We start from the raw sequence: 17,651 nt of genomic DNA on the forward strand, positions 1-17,651 counted from the left end.
CGGGGATGCATTTGTTCTTAATGACTGTTGTGCTTGCACTTACCATCACCTCCATGTTCTGTTGGGGCTCGATAAATCCATGAACCGTCAGTTTCCTCAGCACTGCATGGGGGAGGGGGGTGGGGGTGGGGGCGGGCACAGGCACAGGCATCAGTTACAGGGCCCTACTTGTGGTTCCCTCGAGACAAACACACACAGTGCATCATTACGCTGCAAAACACAACGGGAGAACCGACTGGCGGTATCAATAGTGATTAAGGGAATCGGGTTTGAAGGCTTGTTCAGAATCGTCAGCCATCAGGATCTGAAACATAATCATGTCTGCAGACACAGTCTGCACGGACTAAAAGAGTGCCTTCCTGTCATTCATGTTGACGTTAAATGGAAATGCAACAGATGATGAATGGTTTTTCCCATCAAAAGAAACAAGTGAATAATAATGACCAATGACTCTTTAGTGAGTCAGGTCATGTGTTCACATGTGTGTGTGTGTGTGTTTGAGAAACAGATAGGAAGGAGAAAGAGATATGTTGGAGAGAAAAAAACTTTTTTTCTTTGTCATATATAAAAGAGAGAGTGTGTGTGTGTGTATGTGTATGTGTGTGTGTGTGTGTGTGTGTGGGGGGGGGGAAAGTGATACAGAGAGAGACGGAGTAATGAGAATTGTGTAGAATTCTGCACACATATACGCCGGGAGGACCGAGTGAGGAGAGAGAGAAGAGAATGAGTGCCACATCAATGTTCATGCATGCAGTGCACACACACACGCGCACACACACACACACACACACACACACACACACACACAGACACACACACACACACACGCACACACACGTGCGTAGAGACAGTGGGAGAGGATGGAGACAGAGATTGTGTGTGTCGTGTGTGTCGTGTGTGTGTGTGTATATGTGTCGTATGTGTCGTGTGTGTGTGTGTGTGTGTGTGTGTGTGTGCGCGCGCGCATGTGTGACAGCCCAGTGTTGATGCACTGCTTATTTGTGAACTTTGGTGAGAAACAGGAACAGAGAGAATAATAAGTGAGAGATGCTCATGTGCCAGAGGGGAAATGTTTTGTGTGTTTCTGTGGTAACATTTTAATTCTTATGATTAATATTGTCAATGAAAAGTTTGTATGTTTTAGTATTTGCACACTCATGACATAGCACACATTGCACACATTCAGTCTGCTGTCAGGGAAAATGCCTTGGAGAGTATCTCCAGGCCTGTAGATGGCACCCTGGGAGGGAGGGACGGGGATGGGGGCAGGTACCATATAGCTGGCAGAGAAGAAGGAATTTTGAATGCCAGTGTGCAACACCCGAACCTTTTGTCCGTTCTCTTTGTATTTTAAGGTATGTGTCATTTTATTCTTAATGTTGCCATCTAAGGTTATTTTGTAGAAATTGCTGGTAGAGTGCCTTCCTGTCATTCATGTTGACGTTAACTGGAAATGCAACAGATGATGAATGGTTTTTCCCATTAAAAGAAACAAGCGAATAACTAGATGTACCGCATAGCGGTACAAAATATGACCGCCGCTCAGTCCTGTACATCCGTTCCGCGAAAAGAAATCACACTTCAATTTGTCTCCATATTTTACTCCATCCCCACTCTTGAAACTTTTGTGTATGCTTGTTTGGCATGCCTGAGGTGTGTGTGCGGCTGCACAGAAAGTAGCCTACTGGTGCTGAAAAGGTGAATAGATTGTAGAATAGCCAAAGAAGATGTAGCATTGTTATAAAAACCTTTAAAATCTCTAAACAATCACAAGTAGGGCAGTTCATCACAGTTCATCCATTGCAACTGATTGATGAAAAGTCACTTACACCTGTATACTACATTGTATTTGGGAAAAGCAAAAGGTATCAGCATAATGTTATTTATTTATTTATTTATAAAAAAAAACATCTCTGTCAGTTCCATGCCGTTTTCAACAGCTATCAAAAACAAAGGTCATTTTTGGATGGATGGATTTTTTGTGAATGTTTCTTCTTCTACATAAGATTTTAGTCATGTTTAGTTCATGTAATACTTTTATTGTCAATGCACAAATTAAGTAACAGTAGTCTGAAACGCTATTGTTAATGCACAAATTAAGTAACAGTAGTCTGAAACGAAATGCTGTTTTACATCTAACCAGTGGTGCAAATAACTGACATGTCCAAATGGGCCTTGATGAAATGCGCCGCTAGACTGTTCATACACATTTTAACGGGCCAAAGTTGAAGAGCTTTTGTCCGTTATTGTTAGTGCAAATATAGGCTGATTCATGTTCCCTTGCATTGTTTAACTGAGGTCCATGGCTAGTCTGGCTTTCATCAGACCAAGCTCAATCTTTTAAAGAACTCAAAAATAAATACTGGCAGATCAGTCTGGTTCACCCAGCCTAGTCCATAGGCACCGATATCGTTTAATTTTCCGATTGAGATATACACGCCTGGCTATTCTAAATGCAAAATGCATCAGGGGAGTTATGACAAAACGGTAACTAACAAACTAGATCCTAATAGAAAGCTGTTAGCTTCCCTAAGCTACAGGTAGGATTATAAGGTAGGCCTATTTACAACATAAATTGTCAATAGGCTATGCTGGCTACACAAATAAAATCTCCTTTGAAACCAATGGCTTACGCCTTTACAGTGCATCGCGGACTTAAACTGTCATATCGCGGGCTTAAAAGTTGTAATAACATTCACGCAGCTCCATGAGTCAAGGAAAGCGAATGAAGTAGCCACTTCTAAATGGGACCCACTACACAGTAGCTTAAGGTGTGTTGCTAAAGCAGCCATAATGAAATGAAGGTGTCATTGTTTGGATACTTCACACACACGTGCTTTTAATTTCACAGACTACAACTACCAAGCTGGAATCAAAGCACATCGATTCCCCTCTCACACCCTGCACGCACTTAAAACAAAATAAACAGGCGCCTCAGTCTCACGCGACGTATAGGCAAAACTGTATCAGACCGTGTAATGTTGGTAAATCTTCCATTGCACAGAATGATTTTGTAGCATGTGCAATAAATGACAGTCGAAAGATACAAACAGTGCTGCTATCAATTTGCTTGGTATAACCGCATTTATAGTTTTCTACAAATGCAATCAATCAAATGGGCCTCCATCACTCAACCAAAGTTAACGGTAACATTACCTAGGTCCTTATTGATATTACAAGATTAACGTACCTGCAGTAAAAACCAAGCATGTCCGATAAACATCCTCAGATTTATTTCGGCTTCAAGAAGAAATGGGAATTACACTTCATGTGAACATCGTCCTATCCTTATTAGATGTTCGCTGCGGTAAATTACAGTCCTTGTAGGAAGCGTCCCATTGTTTTTCCAACCCACTTTAACTTCCAACAAAATTACGCCTCACTGCAACTATGCGCCATCTAGTGGACAAACGACTACTTATCGCCAATACTGAAAATGCAGCCATGATGATGATGATGAATATTTATTTTGGCTTTCTTTTAATCCTACTGAATTTGTAATTATGTATCGGCCGTTCTAATACCGATAGTATGTGGGTGCCTGTGTGTGTGCATGTGTATATGTGTGCACCGCCATTTACAGGCCAATGAGTGTACAGTCACTAAATGTACACATAACCTAATTTTTTTTAGACCCCCCCATGGATGAAATTCTACGAAACTTGGCATACCCCCAGAGAATGCCAGGTCAATCATACACATAAAATTTGGTGCAGTTCTGAACATCTTAACTGAAGATAGGGGCGATTAAAGCAGAATAATATTGCATTTTCATTTTTTACCGGGGGGGTGGGGGTGCAAATCACAAATGAGTGATTATGAGCCAGGTTGAGCCAGGGCCCCTTGAGACCAACATACCATAAAAGATTCTTCATCCTCAGTGCCACAGTTCAGGTAGTTATTTAGGAAAAACTGCTTTTTTTTTGGTTCGGGGGGGCAGCAGGGGGGGTGGTTGAAATGAAAATTTTCCGTAAAAGTCTAGTGGGGCTACATACCCACCAAATTTCATATACCCCTGGTGGTTCGGTGTCCCGGTATCAATGACCAAAAATCCAGGAAGTAGATGACGGAAAAAATTTTGAATTGTGTGCATGTGTGCGCGTACAAGTTTATGTTTATGTGTGTGTGTGTGTGTGTGTGTGTGTGGTATGTAAGTGTGTTTGTGTGTTTGCTCATGATGTGTGTTTGTGCATGTGCATGCATACGCGTACATATGTCTACTGTGTGAGTATGTGTCATAATGTGATGATTACTGTAAATGTATGTGTGTGGTATCTGTTTATGCACATGTGTGCACATGGAATGGGTTAACATGACCCCTGAGGCAAACATACGGGAAAAATTTGTCATCCTAGGCCCTACAGTTCCTCAAGATATTCACAGAGAACTGTGGTCTGCCCTCCCTCCTTTCTGGGGTCCAGTCCAGCTGGGGGCTACAGATCAAAACGAAAAATTATGGTTCCATGCTATCCATGTACATGCCCACCGTTTTGTGTACCCCGGGTCTTTCAGTGTCCCGAACTCCTTGTTGGTGTACGTCACTAAATGTACACATAAATTATTTTATTGTAAGGGCCCCCCATGAACGAAAAGTACACAAAACTTGGCATGCATTCGGAAGGTGTCATAATGATCCTACACTTTTAATCTCGTGCAGTTTTGACCTTGTCAGCCAGAGATATTGTGATGAAAACACCTAATTTTTTTTTGCTTTTTTAATTTTAACTAGGTGGCGCTTATACATGAAATAAGTGGTAATGGATGGGTTGACATGCCCCCTTGAGATCAACATACAAAAAAAAAAATGGTCCTCCTAAACCCTACGGTTTTCGAGATATTCACAGAAAACTGTGGGGTTCGTCCCACCTCCCTTCGGGGTCCAGTCCAGCCGGGGCTACAGATCAAAACGAAAAAACGATGGTTCCATGCTATCCATGTGGGGTTACATGCCCACCAAGTTCGCACCCGTCTTTCAGTGTCCCGAATCATTGACGGAAATTTGGGCATGAAAAATGAAAAAAAAAAAAATCTGACTAAACCTATATGACCGCCACAAGATAATGACCAATGACTCTTTAGTGAGTCAGGTCATATGTTCACATGTGTGTGTGTGTTTGAGAAACAGATAGGAAGGAGAAAGAGATATGTTGGAGAGAAAAAAACATATGGAGAAAAATACTTTTTTTTTATTTGTCATATATAAGAGAGATGTGTGTGTATGTGTGTGTGCGTGTGTGTGTGTGGGGGGGGAAGGAGAAAGTGATACAGAGAGAGACGGAGTAATGAGAATTGTGTAGAATTCTGCACACATCTACGCCGGGAGGACCGAGTGAGGAGAGAGAGAAGAGAATGTGTGCCACATCAATGTTCATGCGTGCAGTGCACACACACGCGCACACACACACACACACACACACACGTGCACAAACACATACACACATACACACGCGCACAAACACACGCATACACACACACACACATACACACGTGTGTAGATAACAATGTGAGGGGGGTGGGGCTGAGACAGTGGGAGAGGATGGAGACAGAGATTGTGTGTGTCGTGTGTGTGTGTGTGTGTGTGTGCGCGCGCATGTGTGACAGCCCAGTGTTGATGCACTGCTTATTTGTGAACTTTGGTGAGAAACAGGAACAGAGAGAATAATAAGTGAGAGATGCTCATGTGCCTTTCCTTTGAGTGCGTGTGTTGGGGGTCCAGAGGGGAAATGTTTTGTGTGTTTCTGTGGTAACATTTTAATTCTTATGATTAATATTGTCAATGAAAAGTTTGTATGTTTTAGTATTTGCACACTCATGACATAGCGCACATTGCACACATTCAGTCTGCTGTCAGGGAAAATGTCTTGGAGAGTATCTCCAGGCCTGTAGATGGCACCCTGGGAGGGAGGGACGGGGATGGGGGCAGGTACCATATAGCTGGCAGAGAAGAAGGAATTTTGAATGCCAGTGTGCAACACCTGAACCTTGCCTTGTCCGTTCTCTTTGTATTTTAAGGTATGTGTCATTTTATTCTTAATGTTGCCATCTAAGGTTATTTTGTAGAAATTGCTGGTTAATGTGTTGAATGATCCTGATATGATTCTTATTAAATTGAAGTAAATGTTGATTCAAGCCAATGTTTGTTTGCCACCATTAACCATGTGGCCAAGGCTTTTTAGTGAGGTTACAAAGGAATGAATTGGTTGCTAAATGTTGTGTTTATTCTCACCACATGTATAACCCCTTTCATAAGAATAATGCTGTAAATGTGTGTGTTAATCAATTTAATGTTGAGTGTGTTTGAACATTGTTAAACATGTTTGAATATTTAAGTATTTATATTTAATGTTGAGTGTGTCTGAACATTGTTGGACATGTTTGAAGAGTTGAGTATTGATGCTTAAAGTATTTTAACTAATAAATGGAATGCCAGTATGCAAAACCTGAACCTTGCCTTGTCCGTTCTCTTTGTATTTTAAGATCAAGCAAGAGAACGTGGTTGTGCCGTGCCCCAAGCTCCCCTAGACTTGGAGGCCGGTAATACGTGCGTGCATTAATTTGGGTGAATAAGGGAGTGGAAGTGTATAGTATTCAAGTACCAAAAGTGTGCCCTCAAGCAATGAAGATGTCTTTAAAGTTTGCTAGTTTGCTGTTACAGATGAAGAGTTTGACGTTTAGTTCCAAAACGCCATATATCCATTTTTAAAAACATTAATAAATCATGTTATTTCATTGTGTATCTCAGGTAATATCAATAATTTTGCAGTTGTGTTGTTTTTATTGAGTAAAAATAAATGAAATAGCAATAACCCAATTACAGAGCCACTGAAATTACCTGGAAAACAAAAAAAATATTCATGAAAATAGAAGGATATAGTGTTTTGAAAGCAAACTCTTCAGATGCATCTCTAGGCACATGCTTCATCACTAGCAGTATTTGAAATCAGACAATATCTATCTCTCCATTATATCAAACCACATCAAAGACCAGTGCTGATTTTTGGATAGGCATATAGTTTCTTCTGCCGCTCCAAGCCTATTTAGACCTCTACAAACGAGGTTGGGTAGCTAGCTAGCAAATGCACAGGCCTTCAGACTGAGGTGCTGGCAATGCAATTCAGCTGTGATAGGCCGACACCTTTTTACCACTTGGAATACTCCCAGGGACCACACATGTCTCTCCGTGCTCTAATACATGCTTTCTCTAGGCTGCGTCATACTGGATAGCAAACACAAGTGTACCTTGGCGTTAAATATATGTGTGTGTGTACACACCTTTAAGAGACAGCAGTGTTCGCTCCAGGGAGCTGAGTGCGGACCCCTGGTCCCCGGCGTAGACCTGCTGCAGGAAGGTGTCAGTGTGGTGATTCCACAAGGAGCAGGCAAAGCTGTAAATGCCAGCAGCCAACTGCAACAGCAAAAACAAACCCATAACTCAAACAGCAAGGTTAGAGTGAAAAATAACAAACATTTTCTCTTCTCCAAAAAACATTTTTTATGCAGTCATTTTCCTATAGAAAATAGTTTCCATAGATATGCTCAAATAATTGGACAAAAAAAAAATCTGTTCAAGAGAAATAAACATAACAGACAGCGCATGCATTTCAGGATTTTTTTTCTTTGTTTGTCAATAAAGTCTGAGTCACAATAGACTATGTACATCTGCCACCACAGCAAGTTAATAAATCATTGTTATGAACTTCTCCCAAACAAAATGAAGAGAAAATATAGATCTGACTCAAGCATCGGGAGAGATGAGATGGTGGCCCAACAAGCCCCCTCCAGCTGAAATTATACAGCTTGATGAAGCTTCTCAATGCCTGAAACAAGAGTGACAGTCTAAATTGACCAAATTCCTCTTCACTGCCTCTAGCAGGAAGAGAAAACGAGCCCCATTTATATGCTGTTTGCTTTTACTTCAGTGTTTCAAAAGTTTTTCTACAGCATCAAATGAAGTGTCTGAATTTCATTTTGGAAATAAGCGATAACAGCCCGGTCTCAATCTCTGTCATCAGTGTCAAAAGTGCAAATCAGCCAGATAACTGGCAACACAACCCTACACTCAAAGTTTCCATAGCAAATGGCACTAAATTGTTTTCGATCACACATTCTAACTTCTGACATCAAACAAGTCTCAAGTGCGATGTGCAAAGTGGCAGTTTGAACTGCAGTGTTTGCAGATGGATGATGGCACAGAGAAATTATAAGTTTCTTCACTGCCCGGCCCCCACCCCCAACACTACCCTAATGGAGAAAGCAACCTGTTTCATTTGATTAATTCAACCTGCCTATTAGCCCACCTCTGCCCACAGGAGGCTAAAAGGAGGCTAAACAACATTTAACTGAGGCTGAAAGTTCAGAAAACATTCATTAAGAAGGGGGGAGATCATCATCAGTCATATCACCGACATTTGGAAGTCTCCACTGGGCTAGCTAATTATTCATAATGATGGGGGAAGCGTCTTCCGCTGATTTAGGCTCTATTCAAACAAGGCCAAACATACCTGCAGGGTGAAAAATATCAAGCGGGGAGGGAGTAAATAGCCTAATACTAAATATTACACACTAAAGATGCAAACATCACAACATGTAAATGTCATGATTTGGGGGTAGTAATTCAATTTCAGAAGGTTCACAATCCATACTAATTGACTAAAGAAAAATTCAATGAAGTAAGTGAAGTAAGCAAAGTAAGCGAAGTAGAGGACAAGGCTATAGGTGATAGACTCAGGTATATTTTAATGACAGCCTCCTCAGCATCTTGAGCTGGCAGTGTGAATCCAACTAATGATTAAAGATCAAATGCGTGTTATTCCTTCTGATGGGAACGTCTTAGCGATCAAAGACATAAACAGCCTGAAGCCTTCTGTTTCTTATCAAAAGAACCAAGCATTAAAAGTGTCCCCACTGACTTGCAGGCAATAAGAGTCAGCTCTGTGAGCACCTGCACAAACCGCCTGCAGACTTAAATCTCTTATACGCCTCAGACCCACTTAGAGAGAGAGCGAGAGAGGGCGCCGTCTTGAGTTGCTAACAAGGAAAATGGGGTGAATCTCAAGCAGATGTGGGCACGGGGACAGCATTTGATACTCTGATAATGATACTTTGATAATCTTGGCACAACTCATTAATAACCACACCTAACCCAGAACACAAATGGGATTCACATGACATGTGTTGCCATGTCAGCGTTCACTGTCGTCTACTTTGTTAGACAGAGTTTTCCATTTTTTGTTTATTCATTTAACTGAAGCGGTCATCCAAAGTAACTTACAAATGGACTGACACTCAAGCTACAGTGCAAATGGAGACTTCAGTGTAATAATAAAGTAGTAGACTGAATATAACTCTGTTTACTACTGCTTACTGTCTTACTAGATTGCTAAGGGAGAGGGCTGAATCTGGTGCAGAGGAAAAGCAATAATCATAAAAGTGATATATAATAGTGCTATAAATCTGAGATGATCAGATTTCACAAATGATCACAATTATCTCCCCCAAAATTGTGTTTGAAATGTGGGTAGTGGATTGTGTTTGAAAAGTGTTAGATGTGACAATGTGTCATGAATAGTCAAATGAAAGTGGCCACAAAATTAAACCCCCTTTCAAATACATAAAATATCCCTAACAATACCGGATTAAAACAATCCAAAAACGACAGAAAACAAATTACCATTGCGACCTGCAAAGTTCAGTGACAGCAATGTTAGCAATGTTCTACCCTCAGTATTCCAGATTCTAAGGTATGAGCTACACCAGGCGCGTAACTGAAGTGTTTCATTCGTGAATGGTCTATTTTTTTCAAACATACGCCCCACTGTCACGTCTGTTGTAGCTACTTCCATTGATTATAATGGAAGCTAATTGTTGCTAATTGTTAGTACTTGAACTTATGCACTCTCATCCTCTGGTAGTAGTATTTATTGTTGTAGTGTTATCTATCACCTAAGTCTCCTCTGCAGTGTAGCTTGAATGTTAAGGTCACTTTGGAAAAAAGTGTTCCAATCCAGCCGAGGTCCCCTTTGGGTTTCATTAAGGCTCCGACTCTGTAGGAAACGGTCTCCTTGGTGATTCCGCTGCCTTTCTGAAATCACAGCTATTGACAGCTAAACAGCGACACCTACAGGCTGACTCTGGTACTTGCATAGGGGATAAATGGATGCTCTAGGGTAGTGAGGGCTGCACAGGTGTGCTGCAGGGAAAATATCCATATTGAAGGTTTTTTTGCCCTTAATAAATCATTACCAATTTGCCCAGAGACTTGAAACTTGCTTCTAAATTGAACTGTATTTAATCTGCGCAGTCCACCATCTTTTCATCTCCATTTATGATGTTCAAGGAATGTTACACTTGCATGCAACTAACAGCCAACTCCTAAAACATGGCACAAAAAAAAAACGTTTACTACATCATGTTGTATAAATACTTTAAAAGGATGCCTGACCCACCACCTTTTGTCATGCTGAACAGAAAAAATCAAATTAAAGCAGGTTAATTCACGCAAGTCATCATTGCCCTTGGACATTTTCAGACGGTTAGAAGCAACCAATTGGACTAATTTAACATGAATTTTTCTTTTTTACGTTTTATTATTTGTTAAGTTGTTTGTTGTCTTTTATGTCTTGGTGTCACAGATACGCTGGTGACTATGATGCTCCGTCCGGCATCTTTTGTCTTGTGTCATTTGTTTTTTAATTTATTTGATGTCTATGCCTTGATGTCTGTGCCTAAAGGAATGCTGTGCGAGTACGGCGCTCTGTCTGGCGACTGGGTATTTTGTTTGTAAATTGTCTGTATTTTTTAATTATTTTTGTGAAGCAGCCTTGGGTGTCTTGAGAGGCGCTATTATTATTATTATTAAAATTATTATTATTATTATTATTATAGACAGACATTAGGCTACAATAACACTGGAGCTATGGGTTCACACATAACTTCCCAACGTGTCAAAACACAGGAGTTTTTATGATGTGGCTTTTGTATGCTTAATATCATGGAGGTGTGCAGTGAGATTTTCTCATAGCAAACAGTGTGGCGTGAGGAAAAAAGCTTGGAAACACTGCTCTAGGGGACTGTGGAGATGAACAATGAGTTACAATAACCGCAGAACTTAACGTTTTGCCACGAGCAAGTCTGTCTGGTTCCCTACGTAAACTCAACTTGGCCTCCTCAGCACAGGGAATGGCATAAAAAGTACAAAGTTCTGAAAACACAATACTGTTTTCACCCCACAGGTGTGGTTCAACACTAAACACACACACAACTACATTTTGCCCATTTTTCAAATGTTCTTGTCACATGCTGCTGCATCCAAGATTGCAAAAGCCATCAACAAAGTTAGACTACTTCCTATTTCAAAGGGCCAAGTGGCTACAGCAATCCTCCTATTAGATGATCTTGGCATCCTTTCTACAAAACCCTCATCATGAGGATGATGGTAATAATTTAATTTAAAAATTTTTGCTACAAATGGATTTACTAATGTTCAAAAATCTAACAAACGAGCTTACTGATACTCATCCGTTGTCTGAAAGCGACCCTGAACGGACTCATTCCTAGCTTTCAATTTGTCATTGTGCTGCCTGACAACACTTGTAGCAGAAGTCCAACACAACACACGTTCACTCATTCATTTGAGTCTGGAACACATCACTCGACAATAACACATACATTAGAATGCTCTCTACTTGACATTGGCCACCGACTTCACCAGTAATCTCCACCATGTAGAGTAATTCATTTGTGCAGTTGTATTTATGCATTAGCACTTTTTTTCTACAAGCCGTCTACTTCCTAGAATAGCTCGCTAACCAACACATGCAAGCTAAAGTGACTAACAACCATTGAACAGATTCAGAAACCACAAAAGCCAACCAAGAAGAATCAATGATAGTAGGCTCTCGCTCTGCTAGTCAAACAGCTTTGACTGCAATGTCTAAAAACAAAATACAAATATGCTCTTTATATTTTGGCTTCCCCTCTACTATCATAAATGTCCAGAACTATCCTTTGTGACCTACCCTTATGTCAGTTAAAATGACTTAAAATCTAGTAATCAACACAAATACAGTCAGAAGAGTAGCTAATTGGCTAAGCTACCAGGAAAAGGCACCTGACCAGTTAAGGCCATGACAGGCATTGACATATACTGTAACCAGTTAAGACTGATGCAAATCATGTTCAAAGACATTTAATGGCCACACTGCAGGCACAAGCTTATGTGTGAATTTTGGGGGATCAGTGTGACAGTTCCTTCGGCCCAGTCCAATTTTACACCAGAAAACCCCAAAATAGCAAAAAGCACAAAAAAAACACATATTTTGAGTAGAGTTCCTCCATAGCACAATTCAGGGGCAGGATTAGAGGTTTCAGAGCAGGCCTCTGAGATAAATGAACCAATCAGGGGGGTCTATTCCACCAGCGTCTCATAGCTTTCACTTCCACTCACTGAAGAGACACCAGGCCTTCAGAAAGGACAGCTCGCCTGTGCATTCGCCTCACGAGCCGCACTCCACGCACGGCCCTGCTAATGTACAGACGCTGATGAACGCTTCAGCTATCAATCTGAGCTACTGACAGACACCCACCAGGCCTCGCATTTCTTATTGCCTCTTGGCCCTGAGAAATGTACACCTGCATTCAGACTCCATTTTGAGAGAGTGTCGGAGGAAGTTTATTTCCTCCCTCCATCCCAAGTTAAATGGCAATGCTGCCGTCACAGGGAGTCTTCCTGATTTCTTGTGGTCTCGTACATCAGTACACTTAATCAGGAAGAAGAAAGGCAATTTCGACCAGCCAAATCAGTTGGGAATTGCAGATTGAGAGTGCCTTCCACTCAGAGCACTACAGAGCGCATTGAATATCCATAATGTCATTCCTCATGAGCCCTATATCAGAAGAGAGTGCGACAGCAAATAGTCAAACCCATAGCAATATAGGTGCACAGAAAACCACAGTCAACCCCGCAGAGAACAAAGGAAAACTGCAGAAAAATGGCACTGTGAATTCAACCCACACATCTACATAAAATATCAAATTAGCGCAGCTCAAACTTACAGCATCACACAGACAACATGCTGCATGTGCGTATGTACAACGTATTGGAATTCATTGAAGCCTTCAGACTTGCGTCATTAATGCACAATATTTATATTCCCTTATGAAAATGTTGTGTTTCTTAACATCTAGAAAATCTATGACTGGGTAGGCAGGATGTGATGCAACACTGTCACAATTTCAGCCCTGAGTCACACAAGGGCCTAAAATGGGCACAGAGAGAGATATGAGGCAGACGAGAGAGAGAGAGAGTGATGAGATAGAGAGAGTGATGAGATAGAGAGAGAGAGAGAGAGAGAGAGATCTACTCACGTCCTGGAAGAGCCTCCGGTCGGTGGCGAGGCGTTTGGAGGCCAGGGTCTTGGTAACGTGGTAGAAGGTGAGCAGGGCGCGGTGCTGCTGCAGGCTGTCCTGCACCTTGACCGACTCCAGCAGGATGGGGATGAGCTCGGGCCACTGCCGCGGACAGTCCAGACGCGCCACCTTGGCAATCAGCACCGCAATCTGGGTGGCAATCTGAAAACAACATAAATCCCAAAAGATTAACCGATGCGCGAAAAGCTTCCCACTGCTGTTGCCATTGTGAACATGAGACCAGCAAAACAGAAAACGGGGGAAAAAAATGAACCAAAACAAAAGAAAACTAATCAATCCTTCCAGACAGTAATTATCCACTTCAGAAAATGTTTTGACAGCTCATTCTCACCCGTTTCTAATACCAAGCCAAGGAAAACGCAGCACAGATCATTAAAATTGGCAACACATGTCCTTGGGCGCGATTTGGAAATTAGGAACTGGACCGCACTCCAAAAATGTTAATGCGCCATCCTGTGTTGCTTAGGCTTCCGCCTCTGCTAAGAGGGTGGGCTGTCGGTTTGGGTTTGCGGTCCGCTGTCAAGTCAAGTATCTCGCCTGCATGCCAAGCATCCGCTCAGCCTCATTGATCAAAATGACACCCTGCCGCACGCATGCAAATGAACTCTTCCGCGTTCAAGTGATAAACACAAGCCTCTTCACCTCCTAATGATGGGATATTAATCAAAACAACTGCAATCAGATGGAAGGCAAGCAGGTCAAGAAGTGACCTGCTTGAAAAGTGGAGACAAACATAATGATGAGATGATGTGGGCCATCATATGGATTTGATACGTGCTGAAGATACATGAAGTGCTTCAGGTTTGGGCCTGTTCTCACCTGGTTGACGGGTTCGTTGAAGTTTGTGACGAGGCCGGCACGGAGGGACGTCTTCTCCTCTTCGGACAAAGCACTGTGGGCACAGAGACGGACAAAGGTAGTGAGACTCGGCATGTCACTGAAACAGCAAACAGGCAGCACCCACACCAGTAACTGCTCTTTTGGGGGTTTAACTCTTTGGAAGCCGGCCCATATCCACACTCCTCTGGTGTATCCTTTTTGTCAACAAAAGAAACTTCCATCGAGTCAACAGACTTCTTGCATTTTTGCAATTTGTGCATAACCACTGCAGTCACTTGGCAGGGACGATACACTGTCTCAAGACATGTACACACACACAAATACAGCATGAGAACAGTGGCTAATGCAGAGGCCATACCCCACCGCCATTTATAGCCAACAAGGCAGATCATGATCAAATATTGATCTCATTTTGCTGTAATCACCGTGTGAGAGCAGGAGAATCGGAGCCTGATAAGGGAGGAACAGAGACTCACTGTGGTGCCACTCTCCTCCAGTAGCGATCGATGCCATTCTTGAAGTACAGCACCGCCAGCCATCTCACGTTGACGTCAAGATTGTGATTGTTGAAGATATTCTTGTAGCAAGGGAAAACAACATTTATATGTGTATATACACAGTGACAGTGCCATTGTGTCTAAAAACAATAACACTGCTCCTTCGAGTGGCTCACCAAAACAAGCAAATCTAACCTTAAGAAGAAGGATCAGTGCAAATGTTGTCATCTGAGCAGACAACGCACTAAGAATATGCATAATTAGAGTAGACTATGTGCATTCAATGCACAGAGCATTGAGCATTGAGAATAGCCGGACGGCTGAAACGTCTGCTCTTGCTCCCAAAATTAAATGGAAAAACTCCTTTCTCTAGACTTTGTTTAAGTCATTTCTTTCAGAGCCCAAACTACTCCTCTCTCTCCATTCAATGCACAGAGAAATGGAATCATCAGAGCAGACTGTGCACAGAGTCATCATCAGGTCATTCCTCACCAGCAGCACCGAGTAGAAGCCGGGTTGGGTCTCCCACTGACGCAGCTGCTCCTCGGCAGGCTTCAGCACGGCCGTGTCCTGGCTGGTGGCCTGGGTCAGGGTCTGCAGGACCACCGAGCTGGCACTCTGGATGTCCATGGATGAACTGAGGCAAGAAATGGCATCAATGAGCACTCAGGGCTTAAAATTCATTTTTCAAAATAGGGGGGAATTCCCCCCTTAGGTTATTCATGTAGGGGGGATTTACACAATTTAGGGGGGGGGGGATTGCAATTTCGATACTTCTTCGATACTTTTTAAAAGTGTTTGATTTTGGGGCCCCCAAGACCCTGACGTCATCAGTAATATATACTGTAGTGGGATCATTCACAACAGTGGACATCCTAGATTCTGCTTGACTCTCTCCACACACACACACTGAAAATTATGGCTTATGTGATAGGCTATGTTTCTATTTCATATATTTGTTAATTTATATAGAGTGTATTTAGTTAATAATGTATAGCATTTTACTAGTAATTACTAGCAGCTAAACATATTTAGTAATTTGAATGCTTCATATTGACGTTTAAGCTATAACACTTAGGCATATCTTTAATGTGTTGTGTAGGTCTAATTGAGTGCACATTGGTGATGAGTAGGTGTAATTGAGTGCCTGTCACTTTAAGAAAATACGTGAGAGTAATAAGCCTCCCTTCAGCCTGACGGTTTTAGGCTAGTCGGTAGTGAATACAAGTTGTGCATAGTGCAAAAGGATATGTGGATGCAATTCATTATGTTTTCTATGTTATTAGATAAAATTAATGTTCAAAAAACTAACAAGTTGAAGACAATCTTTCTGGGATCAAGTGTTGACGTGACCTGAGCTAGCAGGATAGTTACCAAGGAGCTCTTTCCAGATGTGAAAGTTTGCCATGGTTGCGTAGTAGCCTATTTGCGTAAGCGCAAAGTGGTTCTCTCTCTCTCTCTCTCTCTCTCTCTGTGTGTGTGTGTGTGTGTGTGTGTGTGTGTGTGTGTGTGTCTGCGTCTGCATGAGGCCATGTTCAATTCAACTCGGAAGTTGATCCGTCCGGTCAATAGCACCGCCTTGACCCCACTTCCACCCCACGCCGTCATCAGACAGGCTATAAAAGTGTATGCGGAAATTTCTCGCATTATGATGGCTAGAGTTGCGGGACTTGAACAAATTATGCGCAATACCCGCAGTGAAATTTAAGCCCAGAAATGTTACTGGAGGCCTGTCAGGAAAGTGTCCGTCATGAAGCATCTACAGAGCATAGCTACTTATTACTGTTAGGCAACAGTAACAATGTCAACGTCAACACTTGTATGTTGGAGTGCCTAGAGTATGTTCTGGGATCAAGTGTTGACGTGACTAGGCACTCCAAACAATGAAGCCATAGATGCTGAGCAGACGTTTCGGTTTGGACACTTGAGGATGAGCGGAGACTTGACAGTGTCAGCCACTTTTCAGGCAATAGAAACCACACGTTAGTAGGCCATTTGGGCGTTATTTAACTCCCCAAAAGCGAAGGATCACCTCTGCTAAACGCTAAGTTAACAGACAAATTAGCAAACACATCTGCTAAACGCTAAGTTAACAGACAAATAAGAAATGACAACTTTATCTTTAGATTAAACCAGCCACAAGCTAATCAACATAAGCTACCAACATAAACCAAAATAACAGCAGCCAGCTAATTAACAAACTAACTGGCCGGCTAACTGTTTTCTAGCCAGAATCAGAGCTCAAATGGTCCTCCCATGTACATCCTACGCAAACACTGCTGACTTGATTACTTCCCGTCTGTTAAAGAATACGAACACAAATGTGCTCGCCTACTAACGCCGAGAGGCCATCTAGGCAGGAGCCATGTCAACACTGCAAAACTGCCAGCTTGCTAGCTAACTAAACAACGTTGATGGGGCTGCAAACGCACACCGGCGGCCTTCGCTCAGAAACGCTCTAACGTACATACTAGCATAGCAAATACATTACAGGGATGTTTGATGATGGCGTTCCTTAACTGTACTTACCGAAAATAAAAACGTATACTCCACTAAAATCAAATTATGTTTATCGTCGACTCAAGCTGGCTGACTACCACACACGCTGTCAGGATGGCGCCATCCAGCCAATGGCGCAGGTTGATGACGTAGTAAAGATTTGCTCAACACCGCCCATAAGTTCTGCACATGGTTCTGCATTACAGTATGTTCAACTGTAGGCCTACAACTTCTATGAGGCCTTTATTTATTACTGTCCCAAAAAGTGTTTTCACTATGGGATAATGACAGTGTTTTTCAGAATGGAGAAAACACAATTTGCCATTATTAATTTCATGGGATATCTTGCACAGAGATGTAAGCTACAGTACAGGAATGGGGAGTATC

The 17,651-nt window shown here is 42.1% G+C and overlaps 1 protein-coding gene across 1 annotated transcript in view; it reads right to left on the bottom strand.

Annotated features, from left to right (window-relative positions):
• The window catches only part of ipo11 (importin 11), an 86,016-nt gene extending 68,632 nt beyond the window's left edge, over positions 1-17,384 (bottom strand). Inside the window, exons 1-7 of the mRNA XM_048236410.1 lie at positions 17,295-17,384; positions 15,258-15,402; positions 14,745-14,845; positions 14,248-14,320; positions 13,366-13,569; positions 7,273-7,405; positions 44-102 (exon numbers count right to left, since the gene is read on the bottom strand). Of these exons, the coding sequence (XP_048092367.1) occupies positions 44-102; positions 7,273-7,405; positions 13,366-13,569; positions 14,248-14,320; positions 14,745-14,845; positions 15,258-15,395 (708 nt within the window). The 5' untranslated portion in view covers positions 15,396-15,402; positions 17,295-17,384. The remainder of the gene's footprint in view (positions 1-43; positions 103-7,272; positions 7,406-13,365; positions 13,570-14,247; positions 14,321-14,744; positions 14,846-15,257; positions 15,403-17,294) is intronic.
• Between the last annotated feature and the right edge of the window lie 267 nt (positions 17,385-17,651).

Source organism: Alosa alosa, chromosome 24 (genome assembly GCF_017589495.1).
Source record: "Alosa alosa isolate M-15738 ecotype Scorff River chromosome 24, AALO_Geno_1.1, whole genome shotgun sequence".
Taxonomy (NCBI): Eukaryota; Metazoa; Chordata; class Actinopteri; order Clupeiformes; family Clupeidae; genus Alosa; species Alosa alosa.